Genomic DNA, 19391 nt, shown 5'->3' with positions numbered 1-19391 from the left:
GAGTATTATGTGTCATGATAAGTTATTATATACTCTTAGGGTACTCATCTATGCCGGATAACCCTGAGCCCCCCAAGATCAAAACCCCTATATACAAACATTGACAAAGGTCGACTACATCCTCATCTTACCTCACAATGACTAATAAGGCCTTGGCCCAAATTTGCCCAACACCTCAAACGGGCGCACGTAGACGGACCAATCCTCAGACTTGTTCGGGTCCCCAAACGGCTTCAACGCCGCAAAGCGCATCTTGTAGCTGCCCCGCTCGATCTGCGACCCGTTAGCCAGCACTCCCTGCCACATGTAGCTGTACCTGTAGTCGGTCGTGACGGCGTTGCGGTACACATTCCGCACCGGGAACGGGATCACGTCCATGGGATCCGGATTGGCATAGGGGTTCCAGCTGGTGGCGCTAGACAAGGCATAGTACGCCGCCGAGCCCACGTACCCGTTGACGCCGACGACGGGCGGCCAGCTCCAGCGGCGCTCGTCGTACCCGGGACCAAACACGTCGAACCGCAGCTCCCGCGTCGCCCACTTGAGCTGCGGCTCCAGCAGCAAAAAGTCAACGTCCCGCCACAGGCTAAAGTTGAGCGCGGGCCTGTCGTCCAGCGTCTCGAGCGTCCAAAAGTGCGTCGCCCTGGGCGTGTCCCGCATGAACATGTCGGCCATCTCGGCCTTGAGGTCCGCCGCCAGCCCCATGTACGGCACGCCCAGCACCTCGTCGCTGTCGCCGCGGCTGATGAGGATCTTGCCGCCGTACAGGGGCAGGTTGCGCGCGGCGCCAAACGTCGGCCTGTCGAACGTGACGCTGACCTCCTGGGACTCGCCCGGCTGCAGGGTCAGCGGGTCCGGGAGGGACGCCGTCGCCACCATCTTGGCCGGCGACAGCTCCTCGAGCGCCTTGATGCGGGGTGAGAAGCCCGACGAGTCGAGCTCGTGGTGGATGTTGACGCCGGCGTGCGCCACCAGGGAAAAGTTGTACGTGACGGGCCCGTCGGCGCCGTTGCGCACCTTGATGCGGTGCGTGGCGGCAAAGTTGGCCGTGTCGTTGAGCGCCACCGGGTCAAAGTCGAGCGTCGTCGTCGAGCCCACCACCTTGACCGCGTTGACCAGCCCGGCACCCAGCTGCGCCGTCGGGGCAAACATGTCGTCGGCCAGGCCGTCGAACCAAGGAACCCCCTCGCCGCTCGAGATGATGCGCCGAGAGAGCATCCTGGCGAACCCGGGCCCGTATTTTTCCCTACCGCCGTGCTTGCCAATGTACAGCGCGGCCACCCCGGCGACATATGGCGTCGCCATGCTGGTGCCGCTCGAAGTTCCGTAGAGGTTGTCGGGCCAGGTGCTAAAAATGTCGCCGCCTGGCGCTGAGATGTCGGGCTTGAAGCCGAGATCGTTGCTGCCGCCCCACGAGGTAAAGTCGCTTGGGTAATTGCCCTTTGTGCGTGGCCAGCTTACAAAGGGCACATAGCCGTCGGAAAAGTCGGCAGTCACCTCGAGGCCTGCAGCCACGGCTTGGACAATGTCCTCGCCGTCGTCGCTGGATATAGTGGCGATGTAGTTGTCAAAGTCGGTCGTGTAGGGCTGCCCCATTTCTCTTCCGTCATTGTACATCAGCACGTAGGCGGCACCAAGCGCGAGCAGGTTGTTCTTCTTGACGTCGGGCGAGCAAGTGCCGCGACGGACCAGAGGAATGACACCGGTAAGATTGGCCGTGCCCGGAGGGTAGGGCGTACAAGCATCATCGGTCACTTTGCTATCCAGCGTCATCGGAACAATGCGCCAGCCTCTGGGTCCTCCCCAGTAACCGTTGCCGGGCAGGTAGCCAATATTGACCGTCTTCCTGGAGCCGTCGAGTTCCCAAAACGTGGCTTTGAAGCTCGACATGGCGCCCGACGCGGCGTTCACGGAGCCCACCGCGATGACGTTTTTACCCTCGGACCCGGTGCCGCCGTGGAACGGTCCAGCAAAGCCCTTGTTGCCCTGGGCGATGGTTACCACGACGTCCAGGTCGACGAGGCGAGAGGCGATGACGGCCACCGGGTTGTCGGCCCAGCCGCCGGTACCGCCGATGCTGGCGCTGATGACATCCATGCCGTCCTCGTACGCCCGCATGAAGGCGTCGACGAGCGTGGCATCATCGGTGCAGCCCTGGTTTGCCAGAACCTTGTAGGCGTATATTGTTGCTTCGGGCGCCACTCCCTTGAACAGGGTCGAGTTGCCGGCGACGATGCCGGCGACGTGGGTCCCATGACCAGATCTGTCCCTGGGGTCGGTGCTTGGCTGCTTGGGGCCCTTTGGCCAATCGCCGTCTCCCACAAAGTCGTAACCGCCGGCCACCTTGAAGCCAGCCCCGATCCCGCCACCCAGCTGTTTCCGAGTTCAGTAAAGCTGAAAGTACCAAAGCCGTGCTCATTGAAAGAAACAAGATTGCACTCACCGCATCATGAGTATAATCGATACCCGTGTCGATAATACCAACCAATGCGCCCTGCCCCAAGATGCCCTGCTGGTGCAAGGCTTCGACCCCGGTGGCGCGGTGGGTCGAGTAGTTGAGGTAGACAGAGTCGTCGGCATAATACCTAGTCAGGCCTGCGTTCTCGAGAGGGATCTCGCGGTTGTACCAGGCACGTTCAACCTCTGGCAGGGCCTGTAGCGACTCGAGGGTGTGACTCGCGGAATCTACGGCGGCGCCCCTGAAGACCTCGTTCTCCCACGACGCAACCACGGAGACCGTGGAGGCGAACGCCTGGGCCTCGTGGCGCCGCACGTGCTTGGCGTACTCGACGATGAAGCGGTCGCCGTCCTGGGTCGCTTTGACCGGGGCAATGACGCCGGCTGCGAGCGACACCAGAAAAACCAGGCGGCGGAGCATGGCGCGCATAATTAGCAGCCTCGGGCGGTGGATATTGCTGCTTCGAGATGTTGAGGGATGGGGGCAATCGGGGTGGCCGACGAGCCCATCGTCACCCGAGAGCAACTCTACCCTATATCCCCAAGCGAAGTCCCTTCCACGGGGGCACGAGATGTACCAAGCATGTACTCGCAAAGCGCGAGCGAGCCTGGACTATCTCCTTGTATCCGGGGGAGCCTATTTGGCGCAAGAGATTCAGCCCTGCCGGATTATCGTATAGTTTGTAGATATTAGAGTCCAATGTTGCATGTGGTGAGCTTGCTGTACTTCACCTACCGCATCGGGATAAGCTTGAATGTTCATCCAGTCAAAGATAGGGTCCTGCCGCCAAAATGAAAATGAAAACTCTAAGAAATGCTTGACTTCGTCCCCGGAACACGACAAGCGGACGGTTAGCGCAGGTCCCAATTGGGAAAGCCGGCGCTTTTTCGAAGCACCCGATGGCCGTCCAGCAGCAAGAAGCAAGCGAACCAATGCAACAGAGACGAGATGAAGAGCAACAAGAAAAAAAAAAGGAAGAAAAGAATAAGGAGATTTGAAGAAGAGAGAAAGAAGGAAAAAAAAAAAAGGCCAAAGCATGCCACAAACGTAAGCGTTGACTGCACATGGAAGTCAGAATACATCCTGAATCGACATATATTGTGAAACGACGAATCAACGTCCCTTGGCAGGGATTTGTCATCCTCGGACATTCCTCCGTAGCAAAGTGACGCTGGCTAGTGAAAGACTATTTAGTGCAAGAGTTCCTCAGTCGACGGCGATAAAAATGACTCGGCCTGCCACCCTCCAGCTTGCGTAAACGCTATCCTAAAACCTGCGCATATGCTAGAGTTGCAGAGATAATAGCTGGACACATGTCGAGCTAATGTACGTAGGTGATTCATAATAGGCAACTTGGTCAAGTCAAAGAGTCAGCAAAACCTTTACCGATAATGAAAACGGTATTATAAGATGATCAGTAAAGGGCGGCAGGTTTGGTATTGGTCTTTTTTTTCCTTCTTTTTTTCTTCTTTGAAACAAGTCGGGATATCTCTTGAATAAAACACAAAAACACGAAACATAAATCGAATCGGCACTGGGCACCTCGAATCAACACTGCAACGAGCAGCCACCGTTTCAGGCACAAGCACCTCAGTCGAGCATCGTTTCCTTTCCGGTGGCCTTGAGCTCCTCGCCCTTGCCGCCATACTCCTTGGGCATCGCGTCGCCCAGGGTCTTGACCTTGGATCCGCCAAACTCGCGGGCCAGCGCCCCACCGTCGCTCATCGGGTGGAACTTCTTGAGCGTCTTGGGCGCGACAAAGAGCTTCATCAGGCCGTACATGAAGCCCATGACGACGGGCACGTTGACAAAGAACTTCTCCTTGAGCAGCTCCGGGTAGACGGTCGAGAAGACCGAGATGGTCTCCTTGGAGGCCGCCTTGACGCTCGCCGGCTGCCTCAGGAAGCTGATGGACTTGTAGTCGTGCACCTGGTAGATCTTGTACGGGTCGTTTTCGGCCGTGATGGTGTGCGGCGCCGATGCGCCGGCGATGTTGAGCTCCTGTAGCGCGAGCTCCATGAGGGCGACCCGCCATTCGATGAATCTGTATCAAGAAGCAATTGCGCTTTGTCAGTCTGCTGATCCTGTCGCCCATGACCATCCACAAGTCACCGACGGAACTGCGACACTTACTGTTGAAGATCCCCAAAGGTCTCTTCCATCGACTTGACATTGCCGTAGATGTTCCATGTGAACACCTCCTTCAGCGCGGGGTCCTTGGAGTCCGCCGCTTCGCTGTGGTTGGTGACGTAGCCCAGACCGCCAAACTTGGCCCTGGAGAAGGACTTTTTGAGAAGCTCCAGCGGCTTCATCTTGTTGCGCCAGTCGAGCGTCTTGGTGAGCTGATCCACAGCCTTGGGGACGTCGCCATCGTTGGCGTTGAGGAACTTGGTCAGGACGATCTCGGTCGGCACGTCGCTGCTCGGGTCTTGCAGGGTCACGCCCCATATCTCCTTGTGTTCGTGCGCCTGGCAGACCTCCCAGAGCTTGGCCACCCCGGTCTTCTCGGCAGCGGCCGGTGCGTCGGCGGCATCTTTCTCCTTGGTCGCCTCGGGTGCGGCAGAGGTGGCGGCTGCGGGAGCCGGTGTTGCGGCCGTCTCGGCGGCCGGCGCTTTCGTCTCCTCGCTTGCCGCGGCGGGCTCCTTTGGCACGACTGCTGCAGCGGCAGGTGCAGACTCCTCGGGTGCAGCGGCGGCTTCGGAGGCAGCCGGCTCAGCAATAGCCGCAATCGGCGCTGGCGTCTCGTCCTTGCCGGCCTTCTCCTGGGCGGTCTCGGTCGACACGGCGATGGTTGAAGCGTCGGCGACCACGGCGGTCGAGTCTGCAGGCGGCTGGGCGGCTACAGGTGCCGCCGCCTCGGCCCCGGATGCGATCGTTGCTTTCTTCTCGGCTTCTGACATTGTAATGAGGCTAATTGAAGACTGTTGTTGATACCCAGATAAGTTCTGGATCTGGAATAGACTTTTTGTTCAGCAGAAAAGAATAGAATCAATCAGAGAACTAGGAATTGATGGGCTGATGGATGCCAAGACGGGAGAAAAGCTCCCTGGTTGGTTCCTTTGAAAAAGAGGGGTCCGAGCGTCGATGGTGGGGCCGTTCCGCGCCGGCACCTCGATGGCCGGGCGGGAAGTTGCAGCCTACTGCTAGGGGCAAGTGCCACCGCTGCAGCTACCTGCCAACTGCCAAGCTGCGCACGAAGAGATCATGGTACGTGGAACAGTACTACTGTGTCAATTGCCTGTAGGTATGGTTCTTCGTATTTATCGCGTATCTTGTTCATAATTACCGAGTGCCACTCTTTTAATTCTATTTTTCAAGGCGCAGAAAAAGGGCTACTCCAGTACTCAGTCAGGCCTGACTTGAAGGCAAAAGGTCAGTTAGAATCTGGCTTGCGGTCAACAATTCAGCATACGGCGAACGAACAAATGATGATCGGCAGATATTTCTCCTCTCTCCCCTTCATTCTCATGAGTTTGGAGGGCTAGCTTCGGTCATGTGGTAGGCAGGCAAGCCGCACGACTGGCTAGTATCCTTACTAAGGTATGGTCGCTTTCAACAATATGGGTTAGTATCAAGCACCACAAAATAAGTGAGGGGACTGCTTCCTAGGTACTTACCATAGCTGGGCAAGTTGATTGGACGCTTGTCTGCAACGCAAAGTACGTAGAGGTAGGCATCTGTTTCTCCGTTGTTGAGAAACTTGATTGCGTCGGTCAGCGGCACATCTCAAATTTGATCTACCCAGCCCAAGTGTAACCTTGATAAAAAGTTCACGATCGAAACACGAAGACTGAACGAATACTAACTCGGAGACATTAGCGCAACTGGGATCAAACCCACTTACAAAGCTCGCAACAAAGAACTCACCGAGCAAAGCAAATAAAGGACAAGATTGTCAAATGTCAATGCAGTGCAAACAAGGGTTGTAAATGCATATCAAGGTAGGAGGAGTCTAGGCAGAGGTAGGTAGATAGGAATCTCGGGTAGATGAAACTTCCGGTCCTCATTTCCATGAAAAAAAAGACAACCACAGAGATCGTACAAGTAAGTATATGTATCGCCACACTATTTCATCCGCAAGATAAGCTTGAAGTGGCATTAGAGATCAATATTTCCCTATCGTAAGCGCTAATGATATCACCAACCTTACACTCCGAAACCACCTTTCGGAAGGTTTTCTGTCTGGCCCCATGTATCCTTATCCCCCAAATTTTCCTCAAATGAGCCTGAACTGTCCCGAGGAGATTCAACTGCCATTGTCAGATTCTGGCTGGGCTGGATCTGGAAACTTTCTTTCGGTGTTCACTGGTCATATTGACGGGCTGTACCCATCTACCCCTACTACAGTCACCGTGTAATGTCACCTCGATAGTTTTGATGACTTGTTGTCATTGGATCCTGACAATCAACAGATGACTCGAACAAGCGCGCTGTCCACAATGTTGACACGTGATAGACGTTTTATACTGAGCCGTATTGAAAACAACCTAGTATGAGCGCATACTGTAGCATGAGTTGACAAGATTTGGTCATACAAGCTTCATGACACACGCCCTTCTGCCCTTGGCCGGTTCGATGTCATCGGTCCATTGACAAAAATATGACATCGACCGCCCAGCCGCGAGTAATATTGTTCTATTAGCATTGGGATGAACGGCTTTTCGCTTCGCTGGGTCGGGTCTAACTAGATTTCTACGTGTCAGATGTCGTCCAACCCGAACTCGACCGAAACATATAACAGCACTTTGGGATACTATATGGGATGCAAACTTAGCTAGTCAAGCTAGTCTATATTTTTTTCTATCTTTCTACCGTTCTATCCTGTCTCGAGATGATGGAAGTTACAACTGCAGCACCGTTGCAGTTTTGGATACCGATAGACCAGACCAAAGCAGATTCTCAGTGATCAGCTTGACAGCAGCTGAAAATAAAAGGTGAGACGGCGTCTGATCAACAAGTCGGTCTCTGGGTAAAGCCCGCAGAAGGCAACCAAAAAGCAAATGTATGACTATGCCCAGCATGGGATCAATCAGTAGTACACTATTGAAGATCAGACCCAATAACGGGTGCATGCCGAACACGCTGAAGTATTCGGCTGTCTGATGTTTTTTTCTTTCTTCTTTTTTCTCTTCTGCGGCGATTCACAAGGTGGATCACTAGCGGGCGGCGACCTCAACGTCGCGTCGTCGATAAGTTCATCAACCAATTATCCATAATTTCGCATCAGGAATCGCCCCCCGGCCCGGAGACGCATCATTCGCGGGACCCCGAAAATCTGCACCACAAACTACGCATCTTGGCTGGACCACGTGCAGCCTCAACTAAAAAAAAAAGGGAAACCAAGTTTAAGGACATTAGGCTCCGGTAAGTCGGACGCGCTTGTTCGATGGGGCGCAGCGTTGCAATGCATTCCGGAAAATCGAAGCTGGCGAGATTATTCCGAAAACGAATACGGTACGATTTATTCGTAGTCGAAATCTCTCTTCGTTTCTCCCCTTTTATGAAAAACACAATAATATTATTCGTGCCGCCCTTGCGATTGTGTGAAAAAAAAAGCCCAGGTCCCTTGGCGCGCTTGCGGGCGCGAAAATTTCCCGCCTGCACGGGGTTTCGGGCTTCTGGAAGAACCCGACAACCAAGTAAGCAATTGTGCCGCTTCAACGGTCCATTGACAAATCCCAAGTGCCTGATACTGTGTGGAAATCATTTCTTCTTCTCATTTGTCTTCCAGCTGTCGGGACTTTTTTTTTTTTTTCTTTGTGTAAGTAATTATCCTACATCATTTCGTGGAACATTCCGTAGGACATCTTCAACAATCATCTCATGGCACAATTACAAGCACGAGTCTTGTCTTTCTTGTCGCTGGTTGTCAGTTTTGCAATATCCCCATGACCTAAAATCGTAGCAATTGAGTTTGTCGTGTAAACTTCGTGGGGTTTAGATTGATGATTGCCGAACACGTCTGGAGATCTTGTTTTCTTTTTCTTAATTATTCCGTGGTAAGCTGCCAGAGCCTCCATCGCTAGTCCCAGCTGGCCGGCGAGTCCAGGGACTACCCCTGCAGGGGTGGGTGGAGCTCATCAATCCCACATGCAATCAACGGTTGCGATCCGAAGTACCTAGTGTAGTAAATTTTTACCACAACTTGCTGTAGGCTGTTTGTCAAGGAATTTTTGGGTTACACCGTTAGGGCGTTCCGTTCGGGTCTGCCAGTCTAGTGTCAAAATATTGAATGCCTGCCTTGCTTGCATGCAGCTGCAGAACTCGACGTTTTTTTTCTGCGCAATGAGACAATGACGGACTTCCGCCAATGTCGCGTTTCCCATCTCGATTTGAAAGAGAAAAAAACATGGCAATGGTCTACCGTCGGGAACCGGCCGAACAAGATCCCAGTTTGGGGCTCTTCATGACACTGACAAGGATGCTCGGATGCAGCTGGCCCGACACCGGCAGGGCTGTAGAATAAAGTACGCACAAGCTCCCAAAGCAATGGAAAGGACCCCCGGGCTGTTATGGAGTCCCGCCGCCAGGTCCATGTGACGCTGGTTGCAGAAAAGACCTAGCGCCTCGCCTGTAATCATTTCCTCCTAGCTTGGTAAAGTGAGCTTGGTGAGGCACCTTTGCGGCAGATTGATTACATACAACGTATGTACAGTAGATAACCAACCAGAGCCGCGCATGCAATCTGACCAAGCCGTCAACGTTAGTCAATGTTGACGTGAGATTGAACCGTTCTGGGTCGGATATGTGATGCCCAAGGAAAGGAAACGGCACAGTTTGCACACGAATGGAATTGGCACCATGCAAGGACAGGGCGGGCCGGGAGCTACCAACACATTGCTATGCTGCGTAAAACCAAGCAACCCCAACTTGGCTTTTTCACTCACGTATTCCAGGGTACGAGCTCGGTTGTGGGTTGGAATTTTAAACCTGGACATGGGCCAGGGTCGAGAACCAGTGGGATTGGCCACATCGAATCTGATTCGAGAGAGATCAATGATCACTGGCAGGGATAGCTGGACTTTTACCCCCCACCATAATCAATGAAAGCACATGAGGAAGGTGTGTGTCTTGGGGCCCTGGGGAGATAAACCAGCTGAATATTTTTTTTTCTTCTTCTCTCTCTCTCTCGGTTTTTTTTTTGTTGTCATCTCGCGGTCGGGCTGTCGCTTGACTCTTTAATCCGCCTTTCCCCCGTGGTCGCCACAAGACATTTCTGTAAATAGTACGTCTCCTGAAATATGGGATGTCTGCATACCCAGTACGCTAAGACCTCTTGTAACGACACTCCACTCTTTCTTTGTACTTGAATTTAAAAACTTCGCCGCGTGGCCGCCCAAGCACATGTCGTCTATGCTGCTCCTCGTCTTATAGAGGCCGCGAAATCGTCCCTCTTCGCATGATTATAACCTAAAACTCCCCGAACCACTTCTCCGCAGTTGGCCGTTTCCCGCTCCCCTCAGAGGGGGTCTAGGACGATTTGAGCAGTGGCAGCTGGTCACCTTCTTAACCCGTTGCCATGTCTCAACCCGTGGAGGACCCGAGCCACGACCAAGCACGCAACGACAACGCGCAAACAACAACCGATACTGGCAACGCCAGCATGCCCAAAACGAACGGCCATGACCAGGAGAGCTCCGCCACCGGTATCAGCTCCTCGCCGGCCGACACGTTGATGGACAAGGAGAAACAAGCAGCACCCACACCCGAACCCTCGACCGAGAAGGCTGCCGTGCCTGACCCCGCGGCCTCGGTCGCGAGTGACACAGCCGAGGATGAGTTCTTTGATGACAACGACTCGGAGCAGAGGCGGCGGAACGAGATGGTACAGCAGCTAGCGCGCACCTACACGTCCCGATCTAACGCGTCGGCCGCCGCTGATGAATATGGCAACGCAAACCCCTTCCTGATTGCCAGCGAGGACCCGGACTCGCCCCTGAACCCGAGCGGCAACAACTTCAAGGCCTACGCCTGGGCCAAGGCCATTGCAGGCATGGTCGCGGCCGAGGGCGGTTCATTCCGTACCATTGGTATTTGCTTCCAGAACATGAACGTTTTCGGCTTTGGCGCCGCGACGGATTTCCAAAAGACCGTGTCCAACGTCTGGCTCGAGGCGGCAAACATGCTCAGGACGGCGGTGGGCATGGGCAAGACAACAAGAATTGACATCCTGCGGGGTTTCAATGGCGTGGTACGAAACGGCGAGATGTTGGTTGTGCTGGGTCCACCTGGTTCCGGGTGCAGTACATTCCTCAAAACAATTGCCGGCGAGACAAATGGGCTGAACGTCGACCAGAGCGCCTACTTTAACTACCAGGGTGAGTTGCTAATTTTGTCCTGCGTCGCTTTACTTTTCTTTTCTTCAGTCGTTGGGATTGTGTTAGCGCCCGGCGCCTAGCCTCGACCGACCCCAGTCGTCGTGGTGGCGTGGTTCCGGAGCTAAAGCACCTCTCAAACGTGCCCAGATTGGATTGGATTTTTTTTTTTTTTTTTTGGCGTTTGCGCCATGTTTCCGAATGGATTTATCTAACCAGACTATGTGAGACAGGGTTGTCGGCAGAGGAAATGCACAAACGTCACCGAGGAGAGGCAATCTACACTGCAGAAGTTGGTAAGTAGTTGCATTCATGATTCTTAATGACGGTTCACATACTTACTCAGCCAATTGCCTTTTTTTGAATAGATGTGCATTTCCCACAGCTGTCGGTTGGGGATACCCTTACCTTTGCTGCGAACGCAAGAGCTCCCCGCAGGGGCCCTCCAGGGGTCTCCAAGACGCTCTTCGCAAACCATATTCGCGATGTTGTCATGGCAATATTCGGAATCTCACACACCATTAATACCCGCGTCGGCAATGAATATATCCGCGGTGTCTCTGGTGGCGAGAGAAAACGTGTGACCATCGCAGAAGCTGCATTGTCCGGCGCGCCCCTGCAATGTTGGGACAACAGTACCCGCGGTCTGGACAGCGCCAACGCAATCGAGTTTTGCAAGACACTCCGTCTGCAGACAAGGCTCTTCCAGACCACGGCATGCGTAAGTATCTATCAGGCACCGCAATCGGCATACGACATGTTTGATAAAGCTGTCGTTTTGTACGAAGGTTATCAGATTTACTTTGGTCCCGCCGACGAGGCCAAGCAGTACTTTGTAAACCTGGGTTTCGAGTGCCCTGCTCGCGCCACTACTCCCGATTTCTTGACTTCCATGACAGCGCCACACGAGCGTATTGTGCGTCCCGGCTTCGAGGGCAAGGCCCCGAGGACACCCGAGGAATTCGCCATCGCCTGGGAAAACAGCGCCGAATACACGGCACTTCAAGCCGACATTGAGGAGTACAAGAGTTCGCATCCTATCAACGGCCCTGATGCCGAGGCATTCCGCAAGTCCAGGGCGGCTCAGCAAGGCCGCGGTCAGAGGCCCAACAGCCCTTACACTTTGTCCTTTTACCAGCAGACCAAGCTATGCCTCTGGCGTGGATGGAAGCGTCTGCTGGGTGATCCCACCCTCACGGTCGGCGCACTGTTTGCCAATACCCTCATGGCACTGGTTATCTCGAGTATCTTCTTCAACCTGCAAATGACGACATCCAGCTTCTTCCAGCGGGGTGCTCTTCTCTTCTTTGCCTGTCTGCTCAACGGATTCGCTGCTGCTCTCGAGGTAAGCGATTCTTGTTTCCTCTGGTTCTCTTGATTTCCACCTGATTATGGCTAACTCGGTCCATCCAGATCTTGATCCTCTTCGCCCAACGTCCCATTGTCGAAAAACACGATCGTTACGCCTTGTACCATCCGTCCGCAGAAGCCGTGGCCTCGATGCTTTGCGATATGCCCTACAAAGTCTTCAACGCCATCGTATTCAACCTCGTGCTCTACTTCATGGCCAATCTGCGTAGAGAACCAGGAGCGTTTTTCTTCTACCTCCTGATCTCATTTGCGACCGTTCTGGCCATGTCCATGATGTTCCGTACCATCGCTTCCATGTCTCGTTCGCTTTCTCAGGCAATGGTACCGGCTGCGGCAATCATCTTGATCCTCATCATTTTCACCGGATTCGTCATCCCGCTCGACTACATGCTGCCATGGTGTCGATGGCTCAACTACATTGACATCTTGGCATATTCTTTCGAGTCGCTGCTGATCAATGAGTTTGCCGGGCAACGTTACACCTGTACCGAGTTTGTTCCGCGAGCAGAGTTTCCCGGCTACGGTGATCTCTCGGGGACCAACAGGGTCTGTCAAGCCGTGGGCTCTGTTGCTGGTCAACCATTCGTCAAGGGTGAGGATTACCTCTACAGCTCTTTCAGGTATGAATCGGCCAACAAGTGGCGAAACTTTGGCATCCTGATTGCTTTTATGATCTTCTTCTTGTTCACGTACATGGTTGCGGCCGAGAATGTGCGAGAGAAAAAGTCCAAGGGCGAGGTGCTCGTGTTCCGCCGTGGACAAAGGCCTGCTGCTATCAAGGATGCCAAGACGGACCCCGAGGCTGGGCCACCCAAGGTTGGCGGCGCAGTTGTGGCTGCCAACATGACGGGAGAGAATGCCGGTTTCATCCAGAGGCAAACGAGCACTTTTGGTTGGAGGGATGTCTGCTATGAAGTTCAGATCAAGAAGGAGACGAGACGCATCCTTGACCACGTTGATGGTTGGGTGAAGCCCGGAACTTTGACAGGTATGTCGGATTCCCACCTTTGACGAGTTTGGTTGTCCGCAAAACAAGTACTGACCTTGAATCAAAACTTAGCGTTGATGGGTGTTTCTGGCGCTGGAAAGACGACTCTGCTCGACTGCTTGGCAGACCGAACTTCGATGGGAGTCATCACGGGCGAAATGCTCGTAGACGGCCACCAGCGAGACGCTTCCTTCCAACGCAAAACGGGTTACGTTCAGCAGCAAGATCTCCATTTGCAAACGACGACAGTTCGTGAGGCATTGAACTTTAGTGCCCTGCTCCGCCAACCCGCCCATGTACCCCGCGCCGAAAAGCTCGCTTATGTTGACGAAGTGATCCGACTTCTTGATATGCAAGAGTATGCCGATGCTGTCGTCGGTGTCCCTGGAGAAGGTTTGAACGTAGAACAGAGGAAGCGCTTGACTATCGGAGTGGAACTCGCAGCCAAGCCCCCTCTGTTGCTATTTGTTGACGGTATGTGGACCCATGTTTGACCATGGAGTAAACCCTGCCTTTGGCTATATTCTACCGTTGCCGTCTTCTTACTGACTGTCCACAGAGCCAACTTCGGGATTGGATTCGCAAACCTCATGGGCTATCCTGGACCTGCTCGAAAAGCTCACCAAGAGCGGACAAGCAATTCTCTGCACTATCCACCAGCCGTCCGCCATGCTATTCCAACGTTTCGACCGGCTCTTGTTCCTAGCCAAGGGCGGAAAAACGGTTTACTTTGGCGATATTGGCGAAAACTCCAAGATCATGACGGACTACTTTGAGCGCAATGGTGGCTTCCCCTGCCCCCACGATGCGAACCCGGCCGAATGGATGTTGGAGGTTATTGGAGCATCGCCAGGAACTACGTCAGACATCGACTGGCACCAGGCATGGCGGGAGAGTCCCGAGTGTGCCGACGTCCACGCAGAGCTGGACCGACTCAAGGAGCAGGTTCCAAACACGCCACCCCCGACTGAGGACAAAGCCAGCTACCGCGAGTTTGCAGCGCCGTTCCACCAACAGATATACGCCGTGACTCACCGTGTTTTCCAGCAGTACTGGCGCACTCCGTCCTACATATACGCCAAGGCAGCGCTCTGTGCCGTCACGGCCTTGTTCATCGGGTTTGTCTTTTACGACGCGCCCAACACACAACAAGGCCTGCAGAACCAGATGTTTGCCATCTTCAACATCCTTACAGTCTTTGGCCAGCTTGTGCAGCAGACAATGCCGCACTTTGTCATCCAGCGTGACTTGTATGAGGTCAGAGAGAGGCCGAGCAAGGTCTACTCGTGGAAGGTTTTCATGCTGTCACAGATCATCGTCGAAATCCCTTGGAACTCATTGATGGCTGTCATCATGTTCTTTTGTTGGTACTACCCCGTTGGCCTCGAGAGAAACGCCATCTTGGCCGACCAGGTCACCGAGCGCGGCGCTCTGGCATTCCTGTACCTGTGGGGTTTCTTGATCTTCACATCGACCTTTACCGACCTGATGATTGCCGGTTTCGAGACGGCCGAGGCTGGTGGCAACATTGCGAACCTGTTCTTCTCCCTTTGTCTCATCTTCTGTGGTGTGCTTGCGAACCCGGACACCATGCCGAGATTCTGGATTTTCATGTATCGCGTCTCGCCATTCACCTACATCGTGTCTGGCCTGTTATCCGTCGCCGTGGCAAACAGCGAGGTTCGGTGTGCGAGCAACGAGTTCCTTCATTTCGACCCCTTGAATGGGACATGCGCAGAGTTTATGAGAAACTACATCAACGGCACGACCATCCCCGGCTTGGGGAGAATTCCAGGCGCTGGGGGTTACCTGCGCCCGGACACGGAATCGTCGAGGTCCAACTGCGCCTTCTGCCCCATCAAGGATACCAACATCTTCCTTCAGGGCGCACACGCCAACTACAACGACCGGTGGAGGAATTTTGGGCTCATCTTTGTATACATTATTTTCAACATCATCGCCGCCCTCTTTGTATACTGGGCTGTGCGTGTGCCCAAGAAGAAGCTCGGTGGCAAGGATGCCGCTGCTGGTGTGGGTGCGGGTGCGGGCGCTGCAAGAGCGAGCGCTAGCAACGAGAAGGGCAAGATGCAACGAGAAAAGGGCGAGGTGGAGGGCCTGACGACTGCCGTTCTGGGGACGAGCGTTGCTGGCAGTGATGCGCCAATGACGACGACGACGGAGGGCGAGGGCGAAAGGGCGAAGCGGAGAACCAGTGGTGATGAAGTTGTGAGGTGATAGAGGTAGAGAGAAGTGCAGCCTGGCTGGGTCCGCTCGCTTTTTTTTTTTATTGAGTATTGCAACACTGGCTTAGATGGCGTTCTTTGGAAAGTAACCAGTCGTTGGAGAACAACGTATGTTTCCTGAAAAGTGGACTTTGAATGTCGCGACATTTCAGCGGAAAGAAACTATTGTCTTGCATCCAAGGGGAACGGGCGCATGGACTGCTTGCTGTCTGACATCTACCAAGTATGTCTCTTTTAATTTTTAAGTAATTATATATCTTCAGTATCTGTCTCGTTACATGACTGCTGCGATGGTTGACAACGCTCGCTATCTGGTGTTATTCTTATTGTTGTGAGCGCTTGCGACTTTTCTTTAGGTGTATTCCAAAATGTCAGCTTGAGTTCTCACATCGGACGAGTACAACATGAAGTCAGTGTTGCAGCATATCAAACCTCTTGATAGCTTTCGGCCAAGCCACTGTCGGGTAAACAGCAAGCATATTACTTTCCAAAACATGTCACGAATGGTCACCAGCAAAATTCCATGGATGAGAAAATGATAAGTAGTCAAGATGTATTCCAGCGATGTATCTAGAAAGTAGCATCGAATGCAAGAGGACTGGGCTAACTAGGTAGCCGAGCCCCAGCCTACCCAAGCGCAATGGGGCTTGAGAAGGCTTGGAAGAGAGACGCTTTTGATGATGATGATGATGATGATGATGATGAAGATAATGACAAAGAAAAAAAAAGAGTATATACAAAAGCCTGCCAAAAAGACAGGTTTTGATGGACTATCAATGCCCAAAGGTGAAGATAAAAGTAGAGAAAAAGAAAAGGAGAAGAATGATATGAAGATAACGGCGACTGACAGCCCTGCTATGTGCGAGTCCCACGGAAAGAAAAAGACCAGCTGCTGGCGCTTGGCCGAATACGTGCTTTGCTTCAAGTCAAGAGAAGACGGACCTGAATTTCGTTCTCTGTTTCCAGCGATGGCTTCTTAGCCGCGGAAAGGACCGCGGAAGCGGTGGCGGCGGCCACGGTGACCACCCTTGCAGGCAGGGCCGGCGGGCTCGGTGGGCTTGGGCTCGGTGGCGGGCAGAGTCGAGGCGGTGCTGGTGGCAGTGGTGACGGCCTCGGCGGTTGTGGCAGTGGTGGTGGCGGCGGTAGAGCTGACGACCACGCTGGTGGCCAGGGTCGAGGCCGGGGCGGTGGCAGCCGGGGTGGTGGCAGCTGCGGTAGACGCGGCAGCGGTGGAAGAGGAAGAAGAAGCAGCAGCAGCAGATACGGCGGGGACAGGGGCAGGCGAGGCACCAGAGCTACCACCGGCGACCTTGACGATGGCCTTGCTCTTGCCGTCGGCGCTACCCCTGACTGTACCGCCCGGGGCGACGGCGATGCCGGGAATCAGCGGGTAGGAGGTCTTGCCGCCCCAGACGCTAAAGTTGATGGCGGCGTCGTCGGTCTTGTAGACGCCGGGGATCTTGGCGGTCTCTGCGCCGGCGGGCAGGGCGGTGGCGTTGGAGCCCTGGATGCGGACCTGGGCGCACGAGTAGTAGAACTCGGCCTTGCCGTCGTGGGCGCCGTGGATGGCGATGTGCTCGGCGCGCACCAGGTACTCGCCGTCGGGCAGGGTCTCGGGCACCTCGAACTCGATCTTGTTCTCGCCGTACATGCACCAGCCGTCGTACTGCAGGTCGCGGGCCACGAGGGGGTCCTTGCAGAGCAGCGACTGGTGGACCTTGATCCAGTCGCCCGAGCCGTCGTACGTCTTGACGGACCCGGGGGCGAGCGACACGTACACCTGCGCGGGCCCCGGGTGCTTCATCCCGCTGGGGTCAAAGGCCTGCCTGAGCCCGAGGCTGTCGCCCGGCTTGACGGTGAAGACGTCCGTCTTGGCCCCCGAGCCGGCGCCCTTGTTGCAGCGGAAGTCGTTGGACGTGGCCGCCTCGTCCTTGAAGGTCGGCATGTAGGTGCGCGTGTGCTCGCGCACGTACTGCCAGTCCCGCCCGACGCTGGCCCCGTTGTGCACGAGCCCGCCAAAGGTGTAGTGCGCGCTCGCCAGGGGGATGGCGGCCAGGATCGAGGTGGCGATGGTGAACTTCATGGTTGCGGTGGTTGGGAGGCTTTTTTTTTTTTACTTTCCTTTGGAAGACAAAAAAGGGGGCTGCGTCTGAAGAAGAGGAGTCTGTTGACTAGAGTCGGTGGACAAAAAGATCAACAGGTAAAAGTGATGCAAAGATGCAACGAAAGGAGCAAAGAAGTGTGTAAAGAACGTGACTGACTTTGCCGATCAAGGCTAACGAATGTGAAGCTCTGTAAAAAAGAGGTTGGATGTACAAGGCAAAGTAGTAAGGAGAGGAATTCAGCAAAGGCCGATGGGGAGAAAGAAGACATGACAGCAAAACATCGACAAGACTTTGATGCCTTTATAATGCTCTCCCGTCGTCGACATCATCCCCCAACCTCCCCACTTCAGTTCTAATCACTCAACATGATTGACGGAAAATGTGAGCGAGTGGTGGTTCAGCCGCGTACTGAAACCCAACTCATCAAACGAAAAAAAAACCCCCCAGGCTGCTGAGATACGATGAGGGGCTCCATCACGAAGAGCTTGGATGCGTGTGTGCCCGCATACTAGCGAAATGTCCAGGTGATTGCCAAGCCGCGAGACCTGACGCGTGAGGGACGTTCCTGCCCTGAGAAAGGCCATCGGAGAATTTCTTTTGGTGAGGGGTGGGCGGGCACTTCAATATCGGAAAATAAACAGAAACGCTTGCCTGTTGGCTTTTTTTTTCCTTCTTTTTTTTCGCTTTCTTTCCAGGCCCAGAACCAGGCACACAAATGGGTCAAGGCCCATCAGTGTTGGGAAGAGCCACTCACTCGACTGGGTGACCAAAATTGCAATGTTCTGCCAAGGGCCCGATGGTGTCTTGAGGAAGTAGCATGGCCGATATTGTTCTCGTTGGGCTGATGTAAGACGCCGCCATATTTCCTTACAGTCAAGCTTTCCTCGCGCCAACGTTTCGGTGCTGCTGTGTTGGCGGCCAAAATGCAAGACGAACAAAAAAGGCCTAGGCTGTCGTGGATCACCCACTACGACCTGCCAAGCCCTACGACCCCGGATCACCAGTCTGTCAGCTTATATGGGACGCGGGACCGACACGAGGTTTACCGAATACACGAGCTATCCAGTCCACGATGACACCTTGACATGCTTTGCTTGGACACAAGGACCCTTGGCTCACCAAATTCCAAAATGGCGTCAATAGATAGAGAAAGCCTGTTAGTAAACCAGAAGAATGGATTCCAACGTCTCAACCCTTCCCAGTTCCATCGCACCCTTGTTTGGGTTTTCTTGGTGTGTACTATGGTTGAGGGAGATTGTCACTGTTTCAGGGGAGGCTAGCTGGTCCGGTCCAATCAACGAGCTGACTCGCCCACCAATTCTTTTAGCGGGCTCAGTGCCGGAGCCTGGGATGGTAAGACCAGAGGTGAGTCCACAGAGGGACCTTTTTCTTGTCGTTGGGAAATACAGTATCGTATTAGACTAGTAGATGATTATTCAGACATATATGATTATATCTGCACGAGACGTGGGGTTTTCCTAATTTTAACGGCATTGTCGTCGAGTCGGTCATAATCGTCTTGACGTTGATTTTTTTTTTTTTGCCAAGAAGCAAAAAGGTAAACCCAAAAACGGTAAAATGCTTTGCCAGCGCAGCGTTATCTATCGTTGGTGCAAAATTGCGGCTCCGATCCATCTGAAGCTTTGCAAATACCATAAGAAATTAAATTCCATGCTTATTGTGCGCGACCATGTCATCTTTTGTCGCGCATCTAAATGGCCTGAAAAAAAGATCAGCAGCAAGAAAAGTCGACCAATGAAACAGAAAAGAAAAAAAGATGTGAAAATCAACAGTTCCAACCGAAAAAAAAGAAAAGAAAAAGAAACAAACAACTTACTACTTATGCTATATCAGTCATCAACATCATGTGATGGGCGCATTGTCAAATCGGCGGAACCGATGACCATGTGT

At 53.7% G+C, this 19391-nt stretch overlaps 5 protein-coding genes across 5 annotated transcripts; 2 read left to right on the top strand and 3 right to left on the bottom strand.

The window, feature by feature from the left end:
- Window positions 1-9: 9 nt before the first annotated feature.
- Window positions 10-2887, bottom strand: MGG_09990 (minor extracellular protease vpr; the record flags this gene model as incomplete). The annotated part of the gene is made up of 2 exons (XM_003717476.1): window positions 10-2373; window positions 2444-2887. 2 exons carry the CDS (start codon window positions 2885-2887, stop codon window positions 142-144), a joined length of 2676 nt encoding a protein of 891 aa, XP_003717524.1. The 3' UTR covers window positions 10-141.
- Window positions 2888-3498: 611 nt separating this feature from the next.
- Window positions 3499-5463, bottom strand: MGG_09991 (phosphatidylinositol transfer protein SFH5). The gene is made up of 2 exons (XM_003717475.1): window positions 4592-5463; window positions 3499-4502 (listed from the first exon to the last, which is right to left on the bottom strand). Exons 1-2 carry the CDS (start codon window positions 5356-5358, stop codon window positions 4049-4051), a joined length of 1221 nt encoding a protein of 406 aa, XP_003717523.1. The 5' UTR covers window positions 5359-5463; the 3' UTR covers window positions 3499-4048.
- Window positions 5464-9602: 4139 nt separating this feature from the next.
- On the top strand, window positions 9603-15689 carry MGG_13624 (ABC transporter CDR4). The gene is made up of 6 exons (XM_003717474.1): window positions 9603-10776; window positions 11007-11069; window positions 11142-12118; window positions 12187-13132; window positions 13205-13606; window positions 13692-15689. Exons 1-6 carry the CDS (start codon window positions 9978-9980, stop codon window positions 15365-15367), a joined length of 4863 nt encoding a protein of 1620 aa, XP_003717522.1. The 5' UTR covers window positions 9603-9977; the 3' UTR covers window positions 15368-15689.
- Window positions 15690-15905: 216 nt separating this feature from the next.
- On the bottom strand, window positions 15906-18391 carry MGG_13622 (fungal cellulose binding domain-containing protein). Its single transcript, XM_003717473.1, has one exon. The coding sequence runs from the start codon at window positions 17456-17458 to the stop codon at window positions 16352-16354; it is 1107 nt and encodes a 368-aa protein (XP_003717521.1). The 5' UTR covers window positions 17459-18391; the 3' UTR covers window positions 15906-16351.
- MGG_17254 (uncharacterized protein) lies at window positions 17846-18556 on the top strand (the record flags this gene model as incomplete). The annotated part of the gene is made up of 2 exons (XM_003717472.1): window positions 17846-17861; window positions 18354-18556. 2 exons carry the CDS (start codon window positions 17846-17848, stop codon window positions 18554-18556), a joined length of 219 nt encoding a protein of 72 aa, XP_003717520.1.
- Between the last annotated feature and the right edge of the window lie 835 nt (window positions 18557-19391).

The sequence above is a fragment of the Pyricularia oryzae genome, chromosome 4 (genome assembly GCF_000002495.2).
Source record: "Pyricularia oryzae 70-15 chromosome 4, whole genome shotgun sequence".
Classification (NCBI taxonomy): Eukaryota; Fungi; Ascomycota; class Sordariomycetes; order Magnaporthales; family Pyriculariaceae; genus Pyricularia; species Pyricularia oryzae.
This window is presented reverse-complemented; position numbering and strand designations above follow the sequence as displayed.

Bases quoted from the DNA above. Each gene is read 5' to 3' on its own strand.
- MGG_13624 (XM_003717474.1), top strand. From the start codon at position 9,978: ATGTCTCAACCCGTGGAGGACCCGAGCCACGACCAAGCACGCAACGAC. The intron at 10,777-11,006 runs GTGAGTTGCTAA...TATGTGAGACAG, and splicing joins CGCCTACTTTAACTACCAGG to GGTTGTCGGCAGAGGAAATG. The intron at 11,070-11,141 runs GTAAGTAGTTGC...TTTTTTGAATAG, and splicing joins AATCTACACTGCAGAAGTTG to ATGTGCATTTCCCACAGCTG.
- MGG_13622 (XM_003717473.1), bottom strand. From the start codon at position 17,458: ATGAAGTTCACCATCGCCACCTCGATCCTGGCCGCCATCCCCCTGGCG.
- MGG_09991 (XM_003717475.1), bottom strand. From the start codon at position 5,358: ATGTCAGAAGCCGAGAAGAAAGCAACGATCGCATCCGGGGCCGAGGCG. The intron at 4,503-4,591 runs GTAAGTGTCGCA...TTCTTGATACAG, and splicing joins ACCTTTGGGGATCTTCAACA to ATTCATCGAATGGCGGGTCG.